The sequence below is a fragment of the Monodelphis domestica genome, chromosome 4, assembly GCF_027887165.1.
Source record: "Monodelphis domestica isolate mMonDom1 chromosome 4, mMonDom1.pri, whole genome shotgun sequence".
Classification (NCBI taxonomy): domain Eukaryota; kingdom Metazoa; phylum Chordata; class Mammalia; order Didelphimorphia; family Didelphidae; genus Monodelphis; species Monodelphis domestica.
In genome coordinates, this window is record NC_077230.1 from 233,534,089 (window position 1) to 233,557,355 (window position 23,267).

Genomic DNA, 23,267 nt, shown 5'->3' on the forward strand with positions numbered 1-23,267 from the left:
TGCCTCAGTTATGGGGATAGCCATCTAATTGATATTCTTTTGGCTGAGCTTCCCTTTCAAATCCATCCTCCATACAGCTACCAAAGTGATATTCCATGTAACTCCCCCACCCTGCTCGACAATTTTCAAAGGCTCCCACTGCCCCTAGAACATAATATGGACTCGTTTGGGACATGGAAAATCCCTTCACCACCTGGTTCCAAACTGTCTAATTCAGTGATGGCAAACCCATGACATGGGTGCCAAAGATGGCATGCAGAATACTCTGTGGGTACAGGGCTGCCCTCCCCAGAGCTCCTTACTACCTTACTAGAAAAGCAGAGGGCCTGGGGGGGAGGGGGGTTCTCCCCTCCCCCTCTGCTGATGATTTTTTTTCACATCACCCACCCCTCTGCCCAACAGCCCAATGGAAGCACTTTGTCCCTACCTTGTGTGGGGTAAGGGGGCGGAGCATAGCACATAGTCTTGGGGAGGGGAGGCACAGCACTTGGTCTGGGGTGGGGCCAGCACTCCATCTCTAAAAGGTTCACCATCACTGGTCTAGTAACCATTCAATAAATACTTTATTTTAATGGGCAATACTTGCAAGTAGGGAGGAGGGCTCACAATCATGGGAGCAGGACTAGCATGCAATGGGTCAGAAGAATATGGGACTTCATTTAGGGCATTCCAGCTCCCTCTTGTGAGCCTTTGCAAAGGCTGTGCCCCTTGACTGGAATTCTCTTCCTCCACACTTCAGCTCTATATAATACCTAGCTTCCTTCAAAATATAGTTCATATGTCAACTCTTCTCCCCAGCTCTTGGCATTCTTCCATCCCCCAAATACTCTTCATTGAACATATTTCCAGATTGAGGATACAGGCATATAATCTGGACTCATATGAATGCACATCATTTTCCTCCAGTAGAGTGTAAAATCCTTAAGGTCAAGGACTTCCTCTGTTCCCTTTGTATCCCCAGTGCTTAATATAATGTGGGGCACATAGTAACCATTCAATAAATAATTATTTAATTTAATGGATGGTACTTGCTGAATAGAGGGAAGGGTTCACAAGGATGGTAGTAGGGCTAGAATACAATGGGGCAGAAGAATATGGGACTTCATTTCTTGGGCCAGCAGCCACTCTGACCTATTTATTCACTGAATAAAAAAAATTTAAGTGCCACTTGTACTAGACATTATTAAATGTGCTGGGCACTAGGGATTCAAAAGCAAAATATGATCCAGTTTCAGACCATTAAGGAGTTTACATTCTCTTGGAAAGATGGATAGGACATGAGGGGAGGTACTGATCAGGTCCAAATAAAAGGAGTCAACCCAGAAGCAGGCAAACCTTGGGGCAGAGTAGAGAGATGCTTGTCATCCATAGCACAGATTCATGCTTCAGGTAAAAGCTGGATTAGTTCATAAAGATTATAGGTTGTAGAACCTGAAAGGAGATTAAAGGGCCCTGAGCCCAGCCCCTTCATTAAAGAGATGAGGCAATGAAGGTCCAGAGAAGCAGATTAATTTGAAGGGTCTTTTCAACTCACTGATGCTGTGGTTCCCCAGGATCACCATATTGAAGACAACAAGGTTGCTCCCTTTTTGGATGAGGGTCAGTGACATAACTAGAATTATGTGCAAGCAATTAGTGTTGCCCAACATTTATCTAAGGAGTAAGAGACAGGCTGAGAACTATCTGGATAACTCCATGCCAATTTGGGGTGTGTTTAATGATAATAATAGCTAGCATTTATATAGCATTTTAAAGTTTACAAAACACTTTACAGGTAATTTATTTGATGCTCACAACAACCCTAGAAGATGAATGCTATTATTATTCCCATTTTACAGATGAGGAAACTGAGACCGCAGTAGTTAAAAGACTTCCCCAGGGTCACACAGCTAAGTAAGTGTCAGAGACTGGATCTGAACTAAGATCATCCTGACTCCAGGCCCAACATTCTATCCAGGGTGCCACCTAGTTGCCTAGGGATTAGGCAATTCGAACAATTCACTTCCTAGCAGGAAAAGAAAGAGAGAGGAAAAGGAAGAAAGATAGAGACAGGAAGGGAGGGGCTGAGGCAGATGGGGGGAGGGGTAGTATAAAGAAAGAGAGAAGGAGAGAGAGGGGGTAGATAGAGGAGGAGAGGAGATAGAAAGAGGGAGAGAGCGAGAAGGAGAGAGAACCAGAGAGGCAAAAAGGAGAGTGAAACAGACAAAAGGAGAGACAGAAGAGAGAGAAATAGAGAATCAGAGAAGAAGAGAGTCAAGAAGAGAGAGATAAGAGAGGAGACAAAAAGAGAGAGACAAAGAGAGGAGAGAGGCAGGAACAGAGAAAAAGAGATGGGGGAGTGGGAAAGAGAGAGAGGGAGGGAGAGACGAGGGGGGGGGAGGGAGAGAGAGAGAGAATAAGGAAGGGAAGGAGGGAGGGAGAAATGTGCTTAAGGGGTTTTTTAAATCATTATTCTTATTATCTGCCTAGCTCTTGGACTGCATTGATTTTCATACACTTTGTAAAATAAAGAGCAGTGTTTTATCTCCCAGTACATTAAAATGGAGAAGGCAGAGCACCACCAAACCCATTCCCCCCCACCCCCTCCAGTCTTATCAGGCTATTCCTTCTCACTCCACTCCTTCCCACTCCCACCCCCACCCCCACCCCTCGGGGTTCAGAAATACAAACCACAACTTTAACTCCTTCTGCTGTCCTTAGTCCAAAGTAGAGACTTCTCAAAAATCTGCCCCCATGTCAGAGAATTACAAGAGACCTTAGACAATGGAATTCGACTCAGTCATTTTGCAGATGAGGAAACTGAGACCCATGACTTGCCATAGGTCACACAGAGAATAGAGAACAAAATCACGGTACAAACCCAGACACTCAGCATCAGTTCTTCTAAATACCACTGTTTCTCCAAGGGCCTGTCTCCAATCCTAGCTCTGTTACTAATTACCTATATGACCTGTGGCAATGCACCTCCACCTAGTGTCTGGACTCCAGTTGCTTCACCCATGAAATGAGAGTTGGGCTAAGGGATTCTTACATGTGGAAACTTATTTTTTACTTATAGAAGGAAGATCTACATTTGAATCCTGCCTCTAAAGTACTAGCTGCCTGACTGGGCAACCCACCTAGCCTTTGTTTGCCCATCTTCCTCACCCCAGAGTTGTTTTGTTTGTTTGTTTGGTTTGGTTTGGGGGGGGGGGGTAAACCTTTACCTTCCATCAATACTGTGTTTTGGTTCCAAGGCAGAAGAGTGGTAAGGGCTAGACAATGGGGGTTAAGCCCAGGGTCACACAGCTGGGAAGTGTCTGAGGTCACATTTGAACCCAGTATCTCTAGGCCTAGGTCTCAATCCACTGAGCCACCCAGCTGCCCCCTCCCAGAATTGTTTTGAGGATCAAATGCAATAACAAAGACCCCTAGTAGTGCCCATAGCAGTGCTGGGAGATGTGGAAGATAAAGAGGGAGTGTCAGAAACCATCCTTGTCCTGAAAGAGCTCCCAGTAATTGGAGGGAACCAGAGCTGCCTTAAATGAAACAATTAAGGATGAGTATGTGCCAATTTCTGTTGTACTAACTAAAATTACATTGGAATTCAGGAACTTGTAGGCTGGAGTCACTGGTGGCTTCATGAAGAAAGTGGCATGTGAACAGGATAGGCTAAGATGGAGGATGAGAGAGCCCTGGGAAAAGCATCCAGGCAAGAAAAAACACCTGTGAGGAGGAGAGAAGTGGGAACCAATCAGATGCATGAAGGGAACTGGTATGAATGATGCTGGGGGAGGGAGAGAGACAGTTAAAAAAAAAGGCTAGGGATCACAGGAAATTAGAGTAGGGCTAAATTGTGGGGGCCTTGAAAGCCAGGCAAATTAAGACTTGATTCAACAGGTAATAAGGAATTATTGTAAGTTCTTGAGCAAGAGAATAACATGATACAGAATGTCAAATGGGTTAGGAAGGAAAACTGTATGACAAGTTATAATAATCTAAACATAGGTTAATGAGAACCTCAGTAAGGATGGTGGTAGTGGGAAAGAAAAAGATAAGAAAGAACGAGACATTTTGAAGAAAGAAATAATAGAAGAGGCCCAGGGGAGAGGGAGATTCATGTGTTTGTGGCTTCATGTGTTCTATCTCTACCCTCTCCTTGACATTTACATTTTTAATAAGCTATTTCTGGAGGCACAAAGTCTTTAACTCAATAGTCACAGAATCCCAAAGAACCAGTAATAATAATAGCTAACATTTATATAGTGCTTACTAAGTACCAGGCATTGTACTTATTGTTTACAAAGATTATTCCATTTGATCCTCACAACAAGCCTGGGAAGTAAGTGTTGTTATTATTCCCATTTTACAGATGAGGAAACTGAGACAAACAGAAGCCCATGGTCATGCAGCTAGTAAATGTCTGAGACTGGATCTGAACTCAGTTCTTCCTGATTCCAGGTCCAGTACCTCCCCAATTTATCTCCAAATCACCCATTGTTGTTGAGTTATTCAATTGTGTCAGACTCTTCATGGCCTCATTTGGGGTTTTCTTGGCAAAGACACTGGAGTGTTTTGCCTTTTTTCCTTCTAGGTCATTTTACAGAGGAGGAAACTAAGACAAACATGGTTAAGCAACTTGACTAGGGTCACACAGCTAGTAAGTATCTGAAGTTACATTTGAACTCAGGTCCTCCTGACTCCAGGCTCAACACTCTCTCCCACTGTGCCATCCAGCTGCCCCCACCAAGCCAACCACCCCCATTGGAAAGAAAAAACAACAAAAATCTTGTAACAAATATGCATAATAGTCAAGCAAAACAAATCGAGTCTAAAATGAATGGCTCATTCAATCTGCATCTTAAATCCATCATCATGTGTCTGTCAAGAGGCAGGGAACAGGCATCATCATCCATTCCCTGTGATCATATTTGGTCATTTTATTAACCAGAGATTTTAATGTACTTCTGTAAAACTATCTACTTTGGCTATCTGCATTTGTGACCAGAAGATTAGCATGTTCATGCAGTTTCCAAATCTTGTTGGTTTTCCTCCACAACATCTCTCCCATTCTATTTCTCTCTAGTCACACAGTTCAGGGTCTAGATTATTGTCTAGATTATTTGTGTAATCTTTTGTCTAGATTATTGTGATTGCTTCTTAATTATTATCTCCTGACTCTAGTCTCTCTCTTCCACAACTGATGTCTCACTTAGCTGCCCCAGTGACTTTCCTGAACTACACCTGAGACCATGTCATGCTCCTGCTCAATAAGCTCCAAGCTGCCAAGGTCATCTATAGCCTAGGCCAGTGCCAGTCGTCCTGACTTTCGATAACTCCCCTTCATGTATTCTCTTGTTCAGTCATACTGTCCTCAATTCGATTCCTCATACTCACACTTCATCTCTCATCTCCATGCTTTTGCTGACTTATTTCAAAATTTAGCTCAAGTAACTGGCTTCTTCTTGAGACTTTTCTTCATCCTCTTCTCCCACCATCCCCAGCTCCCCAAAAGCTGTTAGTGACTCCCCCTTACTTGTCTCTAATCTATATGTATTTTGGATATCCCTATATTTGTGCCAGTTAGTTCTCCAGTCCAATGTAAGCTCCCTCAATTTGAGGCTGTTGTTGTTTTTAACGATCAGCACCACAAACAGTTCCCAGCAAATAGGAGGTACTTGATATTCGGATCAGTGGAGCCTAAAACTATACCTGTCCCTCAATGATGAACATACTGTTCTGCACACAGTAGGCACTTCACAAATAGTATTGTTTCTGGGAAGTTCTCAATTCTAGGCCCAGTAACAAATGCAATTGAAATCAATAAGCCTTTGTTGTCTGGTATGATTTCTTAAAAGTTGGAGGGGAGGAAAGAGGTATAATCCTTGCTTTCAAGGAACTTGCAGGCTAATCAGGACACATGCAGAGCAGGGATTCAAAATGCAAGGACTCAATTCTTTCCCACTGTCAGGTAGATCTTCTCTGGAACAAACACATAAGCCAAGAAGTAAAAAAGCCCATTTTATAGCTATAGAAACCAAGGTGCAGAGATGTTGAGTAACTCTTTTAAAAGGTCAGCTAGAAAAGAGGCAGGCTGAAAGCCATGTTTCCTAAGTAGGATCCTTCTATTTTTCTTGACTGCTGATGGAAGTCTCTGTAACAAATGCAGTGGCTTATTCTGGTTGCTCCAATTCCCTTGATCTTCTGGAGAAGGGCAACAAGGGTGCCTTCAGTGCTTCCCTTCTAGCTGTCTAAGAGCATAACCAATTGCTTCCATGCAATTTGCATTAATCTCATGCTTCAGGTAGAGCTTGACTAATCAGGGGAGACAAGAAGCCAAAGTTGGTGCAATCAAATTAATAGCATAGCAGCCCTGGCTCTTTAAAGGAGGGAGGAGCCAGAAGAGGCTCCCCAAGACCTTCCTCTGGGAGAAGCAGATTTCTGTCCATGGGGCTGGGCTAGACTGGCTAGGCTGGGAGGAGCTCTTGGGGTTCCACCACCCAACACACCAACAATGCCCTTTGTGGCTGGCTTATCTCCAGCCACCAAATGGAATTCTTCCTCTTGTTGGAGTCTTGTTAACAAGCAGGGACACAAAAGAACTAGAACCAAGAGAGGAGAAGTGCCAGGGGGAGTACAAGGAGTGCTTTCACATGGAAGGATGGAGGAGGAATAGAATTCTTTTTCAAAGCAAAGCTGGACATGAGGATCCCCGAAGAGCAGTCTGCTCCCCTCAGTGCTGCTTTTTTTGAAGGAAGAAAATCCTGAGGTTTTCTACATGCCAAGAATTTAACTAGGTGGGGCAATGGGGCTTTGCTCAAAGGAATGACAAAAGGCTTGAGTGGTTCTTTACAGAGGAGAAAGGTGCTTCTTTTTTTTTTTAACCCTTACCTTCCTTCTGGGAGTCAATACTGTGTATTGGCTCCAAGGCAGAAGAGTGGTAAGGGCTAGGCAATGGGGGTCAAGTGACTTGCCCAGGGTCACACAGGAGAAAGGTGCTTCTTAACCTCACAATGGTCCAAATACTTCTACCCCTGATCTTTCACCCAGCCCTATCCTAAGGTCCCATCCCCATGGTCCCACTCTAATCCAGGACTTGTGCTCCTCCTGACTAAGTTCATGGGGGCAGAACTCTCTGAAGAATGTATCCTCACCATCTTTATCCTAGGTGAAAAAAACTGTTAGTTACAGTTCTGTATGAAACTACCATCATCTGAAAAGTTCAAGCAGTGGGGTTGAGAAGTGGGGGCTATGAACTGAAAGCTGTTGTCAACATTTCTTTAACCTCCTTATTTAAAAAAGAATTGTGCAAAGCCTTAGGCAGGACCTGGAGTCAAGAAGACTCATTTTCCTGAGTTCAAATCCAGCCTCAGACACTTACTAGTTCTGTGACCCCAGGAAAGTCATTTAACCCCATTTGCTTCGGGTTTCCTCATCTGTCAAATGAGCTGGAGAAGGAAAGGGCAAACTACTCCAGCCCTCTCCGAAAGTCAGGAAACCCTGAAAAGCAGTTTTCAGTGGCCTATATGCTTCCTTCTTCTTTTCAGAGAGCTAGGTGATTCATACTGGATAGAATGCCAGACCTGGAAGCAGGAAAGCCTGAGTTCAAATCCAGCCTCAGAAACTCACTAGCTGTATGACACCGGGCAAGTCACTTAACCTTTGTATGCCTTAATCCACTAGAGAAGAAAATGGTAAACCATTCCAGTATCTTTACCAAGAAAACCCCATGGATAAATCTGGTCCATGGGATCCCAGAGTCAGACATGGTTGAAACAACAACCTGGGACTCCAGATTTAGTTATGTGACTTCCTTTCCTCATTTGGCCTAATCCTTCTCTGTCTGGATGCCATACTGCTTCTCTAATCTCCCCTCTCCCGAGCATGAGAGTGGACCGTAGCCCAGTTCGTGTACAATTTCACAGATTCTCAGGTCACTCACAGAGATTCATGAAATCCCTATCTTGTCTGCCATAAAATTCCAAGGCCTCCTCCTTCCTGTAGGGGCTGAGTTAACTAAGTCTTTGCTTCCTCTGGTGATTTGGTGATTTGTCAGAAACTCCAACTGAGCTAAACTCATTAGTGGGGAAAAGAAAGAAATATGAAGAGGAGCTCCCATCTCCCCATTATGCTCTGCCCCCTATACAGAAACTGCCGGAGGTAACCCATAAACCCATGGGAAGGGATGAGATCACCAAAAGAGTATTTTTAAGAGAAGAGAAGAGGGCCCGGAATGAAACTTTGAGGGACACTCATGCTTAGGGAGTGGCAAATGGATGATGGTCTAGCAAAGAATACCAAAGAATGATCAGTCGGCTAAGATGGGAACCAAGTGACCTGAGGACCAGTCCCAGCTCTGCCCTATCGTTTCAGGATGCTTTCAGAAACATTTCACCTCTCAGAACCTCAGTCTTATCTTTCAAATGGAGACCAAAATACCTGGCCTGTCTGAATGCCAGGTTTGGCCTTGAGGATGGGGAAACAGTAAATGGGTAGGAATTGGTACTACTCTCTATCTCCTTGAGATATTGTCTCCTGAAGGAAAGGGTGGGCACTTGTGTGTGTGTGTGTGTGTGTGAAGTGTGGCAAGATCCAGAGAAGTTAGTCAAATGAAACAAAGTACTCAACATGGTTGGAAAAGGCAAAATACATGCACATATATGGGTTGTGTGTATGTATATATACTTCTATATATGTGCATGTGTGTATAAATGTACATGTACACATAATTAAAATACACATTAAATGTCATGTGTGTCTAATACATATATAATATGTATCTGATATATATGTATATATATAAAATATCTGGTATATATCAAATATAGCCACTACTCCATGAGGAATATGGGATCACATTATACATAATGTTTTATATAGGGTTAGGGCTATATTTGATTTTTATAAATATGTATTATATGTAATATTTAATACATACAATCAAATATATATATTTATATCTCTATAAATCAAATATAATCCTAACTCCATGAAGGAGGTGAGATATGCACACCTCCTCAAAAATTACCAAGTAATATAAGTCATTACAAAATCTGTCATTGTTTAGTTCTTTCAGTCATGTCCAACTCTTCATGACCCCATTTGGGACTGTTGTGGCAAACATCCTGTTTATTTTTTATTTAATTTATTTATTTATTATATATATATATATAATTTATTATTTAATTTTTATATTATTTATAAGCCGTTTTTTTCTCCAGCTCATTTTATAGATGAGGAAAATGAAGCAAACAAGGATTAAGTGACTTGCCCAGGGTCACACAGCTACTAAGTGTCTGAGGTCCCATCTGAACTCAATCTTCCTAATTCTAAAAGATTAGAAAACAACAGTGAAAAACTGAGCATGTGGACTAAAGAGGAATTCAGAACCAGGTGGGGTGGATCAGAGAAGATTCCCAAGAGAAAGCGAGCTTTGAGTAAGGTTTCCAAGTAGGGGATGTGTGGAGGTGAGGAAGATGGGCATTGCAGCTGCCTCGTTGATGATTGCTTTGCTGGGACTTAAGTAGATGAGTTGAGCTGAAGCAGGGTCCGAATTAGACAATATTGAGAAATAAGGCTGTCGAAATGTTGAGGGCAGGGAAGGGTTACAGGTGTTGGGGAAAGATCTGAAAGCCAAGGCTGAGGGTTTCTACTAGAGGCAGTGGGACCTCATACTGCACAGTCTCAAACAGAGAAAAAAGTCCAAAGTGAACCCAGTTGAGGAGGTCCAGGTGATCTGCTCTCCCATCCCAGGAGGGGATTGAAAAGCCCATTACTGCCCTGGGGGGTAGAAGTGGGCCTGTCTGGTGTATTGTGCTTTAAAAATCTAACAACCTCTTGCTATCAAATTAAAATGTAAATAGCATTTCTCCTGGGCAGTGCCTCTGTCCTCAGTGACAGGAGCCAGCCAGGGAGCAATTTCACAGATGGGAACAGGTTACATCAGATTCTGACAACTATCTTGTTACAGAAATTGATTTCTTCACCCCTCTGCTTGCTTCCCTAGGGAGGGCCCCCAGCTTGAGGGGGGAAAACTTGTTCCTCTCTACCAGCAGCTCCCCCCACAAACTCCCTGCCCCTACCCACCTCTGCCCTTCCCACTCCCCAATGCTTCCTCTCTTTTCCAATGGAGAAGTAAAGAAGCAAAGCCTTTAGGATGGGTAGGAAAGGGGTAGCTGGACATTGCGCTAAGGGCCTCTGGGAAAACCTGATATAATGCCACCATTCTAAAAGGAATGAAGCAACAGTGTCCTGAGCCTCTGACCAACTGAGCCCCAGACCAGACCCCTTGGTCCTGTATCTCTTTTTTCTTTTGGTGTTATAGAGGAAAAAGGAAGGTATTTTATCATAGAGGGGTGTCCTAACCACTGGGTAATGGAGGGAAATAGAGGGGAGGCCTTTGGTTCTCCTCTTGATACTATCTGAAGCTGGAGGACCCTGGGCACTAGAAGCAGAGGCTGGGGAGATATATATTATTCCTGTCATTAGATGGGGGCCAAGAGCTATATAGATGCACTGATTTTCCCCAGGTTCTTCTCTCTGCATCTGCCTTTCCTCAAACTTCAAGGAAAATATGGAAATCCTGTACTGAATGATTGCTGCCATCTCCATTCCCAGGTGCAGAGAAAAGAGGGAGCCAATTAATTCAATCAATTAATCATCAGACATTTATTAAACACTTACTATATACCAGGCACAGTGTTAGATGCCAGATACAGGGAAATGGAAAAAAAAAATCCTTGTCCTCAGGGAACTGATATTCTAATGGACAGACAGAGCATAAATAGAGATATACAAGATACATGTTGAAGACACTTACAAGATAATAAGAAGGCACCTGAAGCTGTGAGGGACCAAGAAAGACCTCCTCCAGAGCTAGGACATTTGAGCTGAATCTTGAGGGATTTGAGACATTCTGAGAAGTGAAGGTGAAGAAGGAGAGAGTGACAGGGAAACAGCTGGCACAAATGCATGGAAGCAAGAGACCCAGGTGCAATTCTTTTGCCAAGGGCCCAGCCAGGATGGCTATTGCCATGGGTTCTCAGCCAATCATCCCTTCAGGTGTAGGTTTTCAAAGTGAAGATAAGGTATTCCTCACAGGGGTGGCATAGTGGAGAGAGGGCTAACTCTGAGTCATGAAAAATAAATACATGTTTAAATTCTCCCTCAGATAATTAGTGAGTGTATGACTCTGGACAAGTCACTTAACCTGTCTCTACTACCGTTTCTTCATCTATAAAATGGAGACAATAATAACAGCTCCTTCACTGCTTTTTTGGGAGAATCAAATGGGATTTAAAGGCCTTCCCTAAATCCTAAAGTGCTACATAAATGTACATCATCACCACCATTATTGTTGTTCAGTCATTTTCAGTTGTATCTGATACTTCATGACTCCATTTGAGGTTTTCTTGGCAGAGAAACTAAACTGGTCTGCCATTTCCTTCTCCAGTGTATTTAACAGATGAGGAAACAGAGGCGAACAGAGTTAAATGACTTCCCCAGGGTCACACAGCTAATATGTATCAGAGGCCAGATTTGAACTCATGAAGATGAGTCTTATTGGCTCCAAGCCCAGTGCTCTTTCCACTATACCACTTAGCTGCCCCCATTATTATTATAAATGCCTTCTAATCCTGAGACTGAATACTGAATACTAGACTGAGGGAAGTGGGAAGAGGTTGGGGGCTTCCTGAGTAAGGGAACTGGACTTATTGGGATATGCAATCTCTGTCCTCAACTGCTTAAAGGATTGCCCTTAAGGAGAGGTATTAGATTTATTTCATAGGGTCGATTCTGCCAGAGAGGTGGAAGTTACAGAGAGGTTTTTTAAGGAAGAACTTCTTTACAATTAGAACTGTGCAAAAATGGCATGGCCTGCCTCAAAAGGTAATGAGTTCATCACTAGAAGTGTTTTGAGCAGAGGCTGGTCAACCACTTATTTTGTTGTTGTTCAGTTGTTTTTGGCTCATTCCAGTTTCCAGAGGGGTGGAGGGTGGAGTTGGCAAAGAAACTAGAGTGGTTTAACCATTTCCTTTTCCAGCTCATTTTACAGATGGGAAAACCAAGACAAACAGGGTGAAGTGATTTACCCAGGGTCACACGACCAGTAAGGCCAGATTTATCTTCACAAAGATGAGTCTTCCTGACTCTAGACCAGCACTCTATCCACAGTGTCACCTGGCTGCCCACTTACTAGAAGATATAATAGAGGGGATTGAGTGAACTACGGAGACTGTGGGGTATAGGGGTATGAGTGATGGACTTGCACAGAGGCAACATGGGGCTTTAATACTTTAATGGCTCTGGTATTTGCTGAGTAACTGTAAGCAAATCACTTAAACCCTCTGGATCTCAGTTTAGTTTCCTCATCTGTAAAATGGATAATGATGTTTACACCCAGCCAAAGGATTCAAAGAAAACAGATTTGCATCTGGAAGAGACCTCAGAGGTCACCCAGTCCAACAGCCTCATTTTACAAATGAGACAACTGAGACCCAGAGAGGTTGTTTTGAGGAAAGCTCTCTGTAAATCCCAAGACCCTATACAAATGTGAGTTATTATTATTATTAGGTGACCTCTGAGGTCCTGCCAGTTCTGATTCTATGGTTCTCTGATGTCTAGACATTCCCAGGAGAACCTACATGCAATCTTATTTCTGTTCCCCAAGCCCAAAACTTCTCCTGAGCCCAGTGCTGGAGGCCTATGGTAGATTGAAAGCCCGTCTCTCAGGAGATCCCCAAGCTGTCCTCATTTTGCAGATAAGTACACCACAACCCAAAGAAGCAAAGAAAGTTACCCAAAGATAGGAGTAGGATCACACTGAAAAAAAAAAAAGTTGACTTTCCATCTTAGAATCAATACTGCACATTAAGAGTGGTAAGGGTTGGGCAATGGGAATTAAGTGACTTGCCCAGGGTCTCACAGCTAGGAAGTGTCTGAGGCCAGATTTAAACCCAGGATCTCCTGTCTCTAGGCCTGGCTCTCCATCCACTGAGCCACTCAGCTGCACCTCCTTACCCCTTTCATAAATAGCCAGAATTTGGAGCAAGGGCAGTCCTGGTTCCATGTAGATCTCAGGGTCCCTTTCCTGGTCTGCTGACTCAATGGTGCCCAGGAAGTCAGCTTTTCATTCTCTTCCCTAGCCTATTCCACCCCTACCACCACCTATGTCCTTTCCCCCCCATTATGTCTGTTTTTTGATCCTCCAGAGTGGACAGCATTTGGGTCCCTTGGTATTGGGGGGGGCATCCTGAACCTCTTCCCCCTAACTGCTTCCAAGTGCCCAAATCTTCCTACCCTTCATCGGAGGCCCCCAGAATGCTTGTCGCTTCCCCCCACTACCACCACCCTTAAAAAAATGGAAGTTTCCTTCCCTCTTAATTGAATTACATTGCCGCAGAAAGCAGGGAAGTTGTATCTCATTAAAGCCTCCTGTGTCCTATTAGAGCAGTGTGTTGCTTTTGTGACTGTCATTACCATACATTACTGCAGGACTCTGGCTCTCTGTTTATGCATTACATTTCTTCCCTTTCCCGTTCTGCCTGCAAGCCCCGATGGGCGTCCCCATCTCCCACCTCAGCCCCTATCCACATCCACCCACCCCCAACCCATGCACACCACCGTGCCGCCCCTATCCAAGCCACCCCGAGCGGGGCTTCCTAAAAGGGGCTCTTCCTGCACGGACATGAGCACCGGCTTCTCGGGAGCCAACAGATTCCGTTTCCTAAACGCAGCTGAATACGAGGATGCGCGAGAAAGCAGGGGCGCAGGCGAGGGGAGCCGTTGGGGTCTACGGATCTCGCTGGGTTGTGCATCCGTACTCCTATGCAACTCTGGTGGCTCTGCGTAGATGCTCACGGGGAAGGTTGTGTGGGTGCCGGTGTGCAGGACTCGGGGGATTGGTGTGAGCGTGTGGCGGTCCTCCCGACTCTCCAAGCGGCCATGAAGGCAGAGCTAGAGGGGTTTTAGACTTTGCCTTCTAGCCGGGGAGGCTGGCTTGGAGGGAAGCATTAATAGGATTTATTAGAGTAACTCCTCCTAGCATGGAAAGAGGCTGGGGTGCCATGGGTGGGAGGGCGGGAAGGAGACACACAAGCAAAGGCGGCGTAAGGAGAACGCGGGGTTTCTCTCACGGAGCGATCAGCATGTTAGACCTGGGCTCCTGACTCAGCTGGGCCACTCTTTGTATGGAAATGAGAATAACAATAGTAATGATCATAATTGTAATAGCTACCATTTATGGGTGGTGCTTTAAGGTTTACCAAGCAAGTAGCATACATTATATCATTTACTCCTTACAAATGGGAGGTAGATTAATCTCCATTTTACAGATAAAGAAACTGGGGCTAAGAGAAATTAAGGGAGCAAATATCAGAAGTAGCTTATAAACAATGGATCCACTGAATCACCTTTTCTCCTGATTCAGGCAGATCATCCCTGGTCCCAAGAGTAAGGAGTAGAGAGGGGTGAGAAGCCTGGAGTTTTTCCTTGTGTATCTTGGAGGCAAAAAACAAAACTGTACTAGGGTAAGGAAGAAGGGGTGTTCTGCCTTATCCAGAGAGAGGGAGGGGTTCAAGAATTGACTGCTGCCCAGTCCTAGATCATCTACTGTCCAGAAAGCATGAAAAATCAGATCCTGTAGGTAGTGCTATTGCAGGACCAGGCTTACTGTGAAGGACACCAGAGAGAAATGCTTCTCTCCAGTCACCACTGCTAAAAAGAAATTATTCCTTTTAAGGGAGGACCCCTGAAATTCTACTGCTGAGAACTGATTTTAATAATAGTTAACGTTTATGTAGAACTTTAAGGTTTTCAAAGTGGTCTACAAATATCTCTCTACTCTCCAGAGTAGCACTATGAGGTAGTTGTGATTCCCATTTTACACATGAGGAAACTGAGGCTGGGGACAAGTGATTTGTCCAGGGTCACACAACTTCTGAGTGTCTGAGACAAAATTTGTACTTGGGTCTTCCTACTTCCTAACTCCAGTGGGGATATTACGTGATTTGAGGGCCTACTAAAAAGTGTATTCAAGGGCAGGTAGGTAACTCAGTGAATTGAGAGAGTCAGGCCTGCAGATGGGAGGTCCTGGGTTCAAATCTGGATTCAGACCCCTCCCTCCTATGTGACCCTGGGCAAGTCAATTAGCCCTCATTGCCTAGCCCTTCCCTTACTGCTCTTCTGCCTTGGTATCAATACACAGAATTGATTCTAAATCAGAAGGCAATGGTTTGGGTTTTGTTTTTGTTTTTTTTTTTAAGTGGGCCAAGACCTTGGGAATCATCTAATCCCACATATTCATTTTACAGATGAGACAGCTAAGGATCAGAGGGTGTCATGGCCAAAAGTTATCCCAATATTACAGCTCAGCATCCTTGTAGGGATAGGGATCAGATTCTTGTGAACCAGGTGGGATGACCATTTCCCCAAATCAATTATGACCCAGAAGCCGCATCCTTTACATGGATTCAGCTGGACTTGCAGCCCTGGGGAAGGGGAGAACAGGCAGGCACACAGCTGAAGTTCTCCAGACGAGGGGCCTCCTCTGGCTATAGCATCCCTCTCCCTGTCTGCCCTTCACGCTATGGTGCCCAGGCTATGCGCCCCCCAGGCAGGGTTCTCCTCCTGGGCTTGCTCTCTCCTGAGCATTGCTGTGGGATGGGCATTCTCAGGGAAACCTACTCATCACATTCAGTCAGTGCATTGGGTTTGATGCCCCTCACTTGCCCCCAGGGTCCAGCCCGCCCAAGTCTGAAAACAGAAGGTTCCAGTGTTTGCTCCTCATCTGCTAACATGCCCCAAGAGGAGAGCCAGTGTTTGGGGGGGGGGGAGAGGAAATGTCCTTTCAAAAAATAAGGGGAACCAATGGGTCAGCCAAGCAACAACCTAAATAGGGGACAGTGCCTCCCCCCTCCATGCCAATTGGCACCTCCCTGCAGCAATTCTGTAGAGACTGAAGCAGTAATCCCTGAGGCTTTAAACCTTACTCCTTTCATTATATTTTTTATGGGTGACTTTTCTGAAGGAGCTAACCCAGAAGCTGTCCTTGATGGGGTGATATCCTCCTCCAGTTCTCTAGAAGAATCAGGATGCCTTAAGCCATCCTACCTGCTGCCCCATTCCCTCCCCCTGCCATGATACTCCCTGCTTCCCTCCCACCTAGGAAAGCATCCCACCCCTCTACACCCTGCACTGGCAGCTTCTTGATCCTGGAGCTTGGCCCTTTGCCCCCTACATCTCCCTGTAGCCCCCTGGCTTTGAAGTGGGTCTGGGCTGTCTCTGGCCAGGGTCAATGATGCTGGGACCTGGAAGGACAGTCGATAGATGAAGCAGTCAGAGCTCCTACCCTCCCTGTGGAGCAGCAGGACCGAAGCATCTCCACATTTCAAAAGGCTGGAGCTAGGGATTCGATTTTATCATCGCAATCCTCTCCTCCTCCTCGCATCCCCCCCTTCCTATAATTTCCTTCCTCTTCTCCCTCTTCCCTAAACAATCATCCCTCCCTCCCCCATTCTGTTCCCTGCCTCTTTTCAGTGTTCCCTGCCCTACTCTTCCCCCCTCCATCAACTAGAAGGAACCAAAGGAAAACAAGACAAAGGGAGACACCAAAATCCACATGCTTGGGTTACAGAAATAGGATCGTTCCATCTTTGCAGTCAGTCTGTCTGCCCATCGGGCCGCCTCTCTGTGTGACCAGTCAGATGGATCAAAGGCATGGCTTCCTGAGGGCAAGGACCCCTACACTCAGCCCATGTGGAGATCTCTGAAAAGACTGTCTTACAGCCGCAGCTTCCCAGGAGGCTGTCTTCCCCCCTCTTTTTCTGGGAAACGCCCAGTCTGCCCTTAGCCTTGACCTTTGATCTTGTGCCCCCTCCTCACTCACCCCTGCCCCGTGAGCAGAGCCAAGAGCCTGATTCTCGCCACCTCTCCTTTGAGACAAACCCTCCCCGACCTCAGCCTGGGCGTTCTCAGGAGCCCTGAGCCCCGAGCCCTGGCCCTGGTCCTCTGGTCCACTCTCGAGGGGCAGAGCGGAAACAAGCCCCGCTCCAACCTCCGCCCTCATCTTCCAAACCTCCCCCAAAACATGGAGGACATCTGCAATGCAAAAGCCGACTTGTTGATGTAAAATCATACTCTATATTCCACCCAGGTTTATACGAGTGAATTATGCAAATCTTTGATGGAAAAATATTCCTCCTCACATTCTTGAGAGTGTAAAACCTTAGTCAATAATTCATACTCGCATGTCTCTGACTGCAGGCTTTTTCTTCATTATAACTTGCACCTAGTTATTTGTCTTTCGCATTTTATTGTATATCCTGGTGTAATGCTGCGCATTATAAAATTTATCTGCTTCATTATTTGATGATCCGGGACTGGGGAATGTGCTGAAATCCTACCACACTGGCAGAGGGGCCTCACGTCTCGGTCCGCTGAGGCAGGGCTGCCTCCAGTGATTCCAGGGAAGCCAAGGAGGCCTCTCCATCAAAAAATAAACAAAATCAAAAACATCCTTGTCCCACCCACAGGCCATCATTACAGCTGCCTTGCTTTGACTTATCTTTAGTCTTCCTTAAAATGCAAATGTTCCACGGGCAACATTTTTAATGACAATCTGGATAAAATAGCATTAATACTAATAACTCACATTTGAGAAGCAGCAGAGTGGGCATAGAGGGCAGGCCTCAGATTCAGGGAGCCCTGGATTCAAGTGCTTCGCCTTATTCTTGGCATGTCCTGACTCAGGGAAAGGCATTTAACCTTTTAGTGTCCCGGTATATTCTAAGAACTAGAAATTGCAGAGCTAATGCTGGTCTGCATTCGAAAAGGGAGTTTTGGGGGCGGTGGGGTAGCTCAGTGGATTGAGAGCCAGGCCCACATACGGGATGTCCTGGGTTCAAATTTGACCTCAGATACTTCCCAGCTGTATGACCCTGGGCAAGTCTCTTAACCCCCATTGCCTAGCCTCTCTTCTGCCTTGGAACCAATATACAGTATTGGTAAGGGTTATTTTTTTTAAAGGGAGTTTTTCATAGCTAATTCCTTATGCCAATGGAATTATGCTTCCCCCACCCCCCAAAACAACTCATATAATCAGATATGATTTATTAAGAACTTAATCAATTGTTTATATTTCACTTAGCCTAAGTTTGCCAAACCCTGAGAAGAGGTTCCAGGAAAGAAAAAGGGATAGTATGAGAAGGGCCATAGGTACCCAAAATTCAAACAAAATCACAACTGTGGGAAGGAACTGCCCCTGGCTATTCTCCCTAAAAAATGTTCTCTAGGGATTTTGTTGTTATTGTTTCAGTCCTATCTGATTTTTCATGACCCCATTTTGGGGTTTTCTTAGCAAGAGACTAGAGTGGTTTACCATTTCCTCCTCCAACTCATTTTATAGATCAGAAAACGGAGGCAAACAGAGTGAAGTGACTTGCCCAGGGTCACACAGCTAGTAAGTATCTGAGGCTGGATCTGAACTCAAGAAGATGAGTCTTCCTGATCCAAACGCAGTGCCCTATTCATTGTGCCACTTAACTGTCCCACTGGGAATTTTTAAGATCAGAATAATCGTTTGACTATTTAGGATGAATTAGGTCAAGTTCTGCCTAAAAAGAGTAAGGATAGACAAAAAGGAGTTTTGAAGACTATTCCCATCAGAGGAGATAAGAGAGGCAAGATTGCTACTATGGAAAGGGTGCTAGTTGTGAAATCAGGAGACCTGGGTTCAGATTCTGACTCTGTTACCTACCACCCTCTGATGTTGGACAAGTTATCTAATTCCTCTGAGCCTCCATTTTCCCATAAGTAAATTGAGGATATTGGCCTTGATGGCCTCAGGAGTCCCTTCTAGATCTTCAAAGTGGTGATTTTATAATAGCAGATGAAGTGGCCTTGATTAGTGGGAAGAGAATAACATGACTCTTTAGAGAGACGTAGCACTGTGATCGGAGTCTGCCATAGGGATCCAAGTTCTTTGTCTCTACTGGGAAATGCTCTTATTGTCCAGGTACCATCTTTTCCTCATCTGGGTGTGGTTCCTTGAGGGTAAAGCTTAGGAACACCGCAGAGCCACACTCTCAGACAAGAGCCAAATTCAGCTTGAGCCAGTTTTCATCAGTAACAATCCAAACTGCTCCATCCACTTCTTGGAATCCTTCCTCCTACCCAGAGATGAACACAGATTAGTGTGGCCTCTGGTCAGGCCCCCTTAGCAAGAGCTCCCGGAGAAGCCCCACCCCCTTCCTGGGAAGACATAAACAGCACACACATCCCTGGGCCATTCCCGGACAAAGGAGTCCTGAGGAAGAAGGTCAGAAAAGGATAGTGTAGAGTCAAGCCTAGAGACAGGACTGATTCTAAGATGGAAAGGAAGAGTTTTCAAAAGGAAGAAAAGGATGGGGTTCCAACACATGTGGCAGGCAGGTAATTCCTTGAGTCCCTTGGATGTACTCGGGGATCAAGCCTGTGAAACCACAAGAGTTCCCCATCTTCCAAATGGCTGCAAAAACTTTCTCCTGAGAGCCAGGTCCAGTGGCCAGGATCAGATCACCAGGTCATGGGTCCTTGACCCTGACTCTTCCAGACCCAGTTAAGTGCCTCTGAGCCAGAATGGTCAGCCAGAAAAACTGGAGCCCTGCTCCTACCACATACTTAGATGTTTATGCTTTCTGGGTCCTGGCAAGTTTGACAGCCAACCTTGCTGATTGTAATTATATAATGAATGTGATTTTCATCTCATGCATAGGGTGCTATTTACTAAGGACCTGAATGGCAGGTGAGGGAGGTGGGGGTGGAAGGAACACTTCCCTATTGTCATTTGCTAGCTGTTTGAATCATTGACAGTTCAGGAGCAGGTGTTCTGATGAGGGGAAAGCAGCTGAAGGCAGAGATAGGGAAATGGTCTTGCTTCCTGGCCAGAATCTTCAATTCTAGCTTCTGGGGCTACCCCATATTTGTCTTTGACTCTCCTTTTCCTTCTCTCTGCAGTACCAGCCATGATCACCTCACACCCTAATACTACCATTGCCATCAAGGGCCACACAAAGGAACTGAACTGCACTGCGCGTGGGGAGCGTCCCATCATCATCCGCTGGGAGAAGGGGGACACGGTCATTGACCCGGACCGAGTCATGAGATATGCCATTACCACCAAGGACAATGGGGATGAGGTCATCTCTACTCTTAAGGTAAGCAACTGTCCACTCACTTTAGCACCCCTACCCAACCCCCCAAAGTTCCCTTCAGCCAAATTCATTCACTTTTTGGAGTATCCTCGGGATAGGCAGAATTAGACATTCCAGGGTGTGAGGGTCTGGGACCACAATGGACACAAAGAGACCACATTTGCCTCTGTTCCTGTTGGGAAAAAAAATCCCTAGGGACCAATGACAGCAACTTTCAAACTTAACCAAGCAGGACTTCATTCCAAAAGATTTTCCAAGAGCATCCTTGACAAGGTTGACATTGGAGAGATGGCAGGGGGTGGGGTAGGAGGTGAAGGAGAGGTGGAGGGAGTGGGGGAAAGATAAGGATTATTTTATAATCTCTCTGACCCAGAAAAGGTAAAACAACCTATTTGCCCAGCTTCCATTTCTCCAATGTGGAACTTCTCAATACAGAGTGAAAGATTGCCATTCAGTGGGAGGTCACATTAAAGCAAATCAGTGGGAAAACTAACACAGAAGCATGCTGACTATAGACCTCAAAACCAGGACTATGTCATGACCTGCTTGGAAGAGCTGGTTTCCTCCATCTCTCGATCTTTCCATCAGAGTGAATTTATATGGCAAAGTCACCTGGCCTTCACTCCTTTTCTCTGCAGTATAGCTGCTTTAATTTGGCAGTGATTGGGTTCCCTCATCCAAGATAACCTTGACTACTGGCAGGAAAATTGGACCCCTCTCAATCTAACACAAGCAATAGATTCTTACCTCTCCCCACCTGCATCTTTTTTTTCTCTGCCTCCTAGAATCAGTATGAATTGCTTCTCAGACTTTGAAACTTCTTTATTCTTAGAATATCACATCTCCTTTCCTGAAGCCCTGTGTTGACAGCATTTTTAGAATTCCACAGCACTCCCCCTGGCACTTAGAATACCACAACCTAACCCCATGCTTGGAACTCCACAGGTCTTTCCATAATTAGAATCCTAAAACCCTCCTTGTTTTAACTCCGAAAACTTTCTTTCTCTAGAACACTTGGTAAGCCCTCTAGCATCCTCACAACTAATCTAGCTGCTGCCTTTTGCCATTTCCCCCATACTTCAGTCCCTGGGGTGCTATTCTCACAGTGATACAGTCCTAGTGTCTTCCCTACCACTAGAATGAAATGGCATTTCTCCTTGGGTAGAAGATCAAATTCCCCATTCCTGTCCCATATGATCTTTTTTGCCCCCCAACTTACTAGGATCACAGCATCATAGGATCATAGTCTTAAGAGACAGAAGAGACCTTATATAGGTTATCTAACCCATACCCTTCACTTTACAGGTGAGGAGTCTAAGACTAAGAATTTAAGTGATTTACCCAATCACACAGATAGTAAATGGGAGAGAGGATTTGAACTAAAGTCTGGTGACTCATACTAAGCACTCTTTCCACTGCCCTAGACTGAGTTGACTTGTTTGGGAGCAAGTAATAGGAAATAGGATCAATCTGACAGATCCATGGACCTCAGGAGATTGAGGAGGAACTACAGGAGAAAAAAAAAACACAAACAGAAAAGAAATCCCCTCCCCTCCTCCATAAATTGTTCCTCTCTTTGACTCACTCTAAAATGTACCCTTGTCTCCCTTCCTCTTCCTCACCCCTGTCACTATCAAAGCTGAAGCCAGCTGACCGTGGGGACTCTGTGTTCTTCAGTTGCCATGCCATCAACTCCTATGGGGAGGACCGGGGGCTGATCCAACTCACTGTGCAAGGTATCCTCTTTCTCTCTTCCCAGCCTCCCACCTCAGTAGGGTCTATCCCTTATATTAGCCCTAAGAGGAAGGGGAAGGAGTGGCCATCAGACAAAGATGGGAGGAGGGTAGAAAAGAAGAGAATCATCTAAAAGCATTGGATGTAAAAGTCTCTTTCACTGACCCTCTGGCCCAGGTTGGAATGTCAGAACAACACCAGTCCCATGTTAGGATGGTAAGAGTTGGTGAAAACTGTAGCCTACATTATGCCCACTGACTCATTTCACATAAGGATAGATGGCACTGGATGGGACTAGAACCTTCTTGTTGCCTCTTTGGAAGAAGGGAATACAAAGCTAGTAAAATAGGGGTCCTGTGAGAGGTCTCTCAGTCCTTAGCAAGGCCCAGAGGGGGAGGGTTCTTGGTTCTGGAGAGCCCTAGGAAAGCTAGCCTTCAGTACCCTCTCCCAAGTCAAGGAAGAGGTGAAGATGAGACAGAAGTCACAGGTGGGATTTTAAATTCAATTCTCAGGTCAAAGGAACTAGATCCCTCACCCAGATCCCAATAAAAGACCCAAGTTCCATCTGGCCAAATGAGGGGCACCCAATTCCTCCTCAGGGAGAAATAAAGAGGGCCCAAAGCCCTCCACAGAAGGGAAGAGGTAAAACTTCACTCGCATTTACTAGCTTCCCCTCTACCTTTCCCCCACACACAAATCCCAGAGCCCCCAGACCCTCCTGAGCTAGAGATCCGGGAAGTGAAGGCTCGGAGCATGAACCTGCGCTGGACTCAGAGATTTGATGGGAACAGCATCATCACCGGCTTTGACATTGAATATAAAAACAAATCTGGTAGGTTCCAGAGGGGTGTGTGTGTGTGTGTGTGGTTAGGAGGGGGGAGAGAAGTTGTTGGTACTGAGTGGGAGGGGGAAGGGATATCCTCTCTTTGGATGACCCCCTGGGCTAAGTGCCCTGCATCATGCCAATGAAATAAATCTCAAGGCCCTCTGAGTTCCTGTTACCTTAGACAGATACATCATAGGCAGGACTATATCTATTCCAAATCAAAGGAAGAAGGGAAAAATGCATTGTTCTTTTAATACTATTGCTGAGTTTGGGTCCAACAGGGAAAAGTGACTTCAATTACATTTCCATGATTTTTTAAGCAATTTTATGGCAGATGGACATATCTCCCTTTTTCACCCTGGAGCCAAAGTCAAATCAGACAGTCTGATTAATGGGCAGTTTGCCCACTCCCTTGGATGAGTCCCCTCTCTAGCCCAGATGAGTAAGAAACCTGGATGGCTAGCCTGAAGACCTTCTGGAAGGGAGAAGATAAAGGACTGGTGAAACCCTATGTTTGCTGGAAAGACTGGAGTAGGACA

At 45.2% G+C, this 23,267-nt stretch overlaps 1 protein-coding gene across 1 annotated transcript in view; it reads left to right on the plus strand.

Annotated features, from left to right (window-relative positions):
- Positions 1 to 23,267, plus strand: part of DSCAML1 (DS cell adhesion molecule like 1) — a 518,862-nt gene that overhangs the window by 440,098 nt on the left and 55,497 nt on the right. The window contains 3 exon segments of the mRNA XM_056794329.1: positions 19,972 to 20,171; positions 21,808 to 21,904; positions 22,606 to 22,734. Of these exon segments, the coding sequence (XP_056650307.1) occupies positions 19,972 to 20,171; positions 21,808 to 21,904; positions 22,606 to 22,734 (426 nt within the window).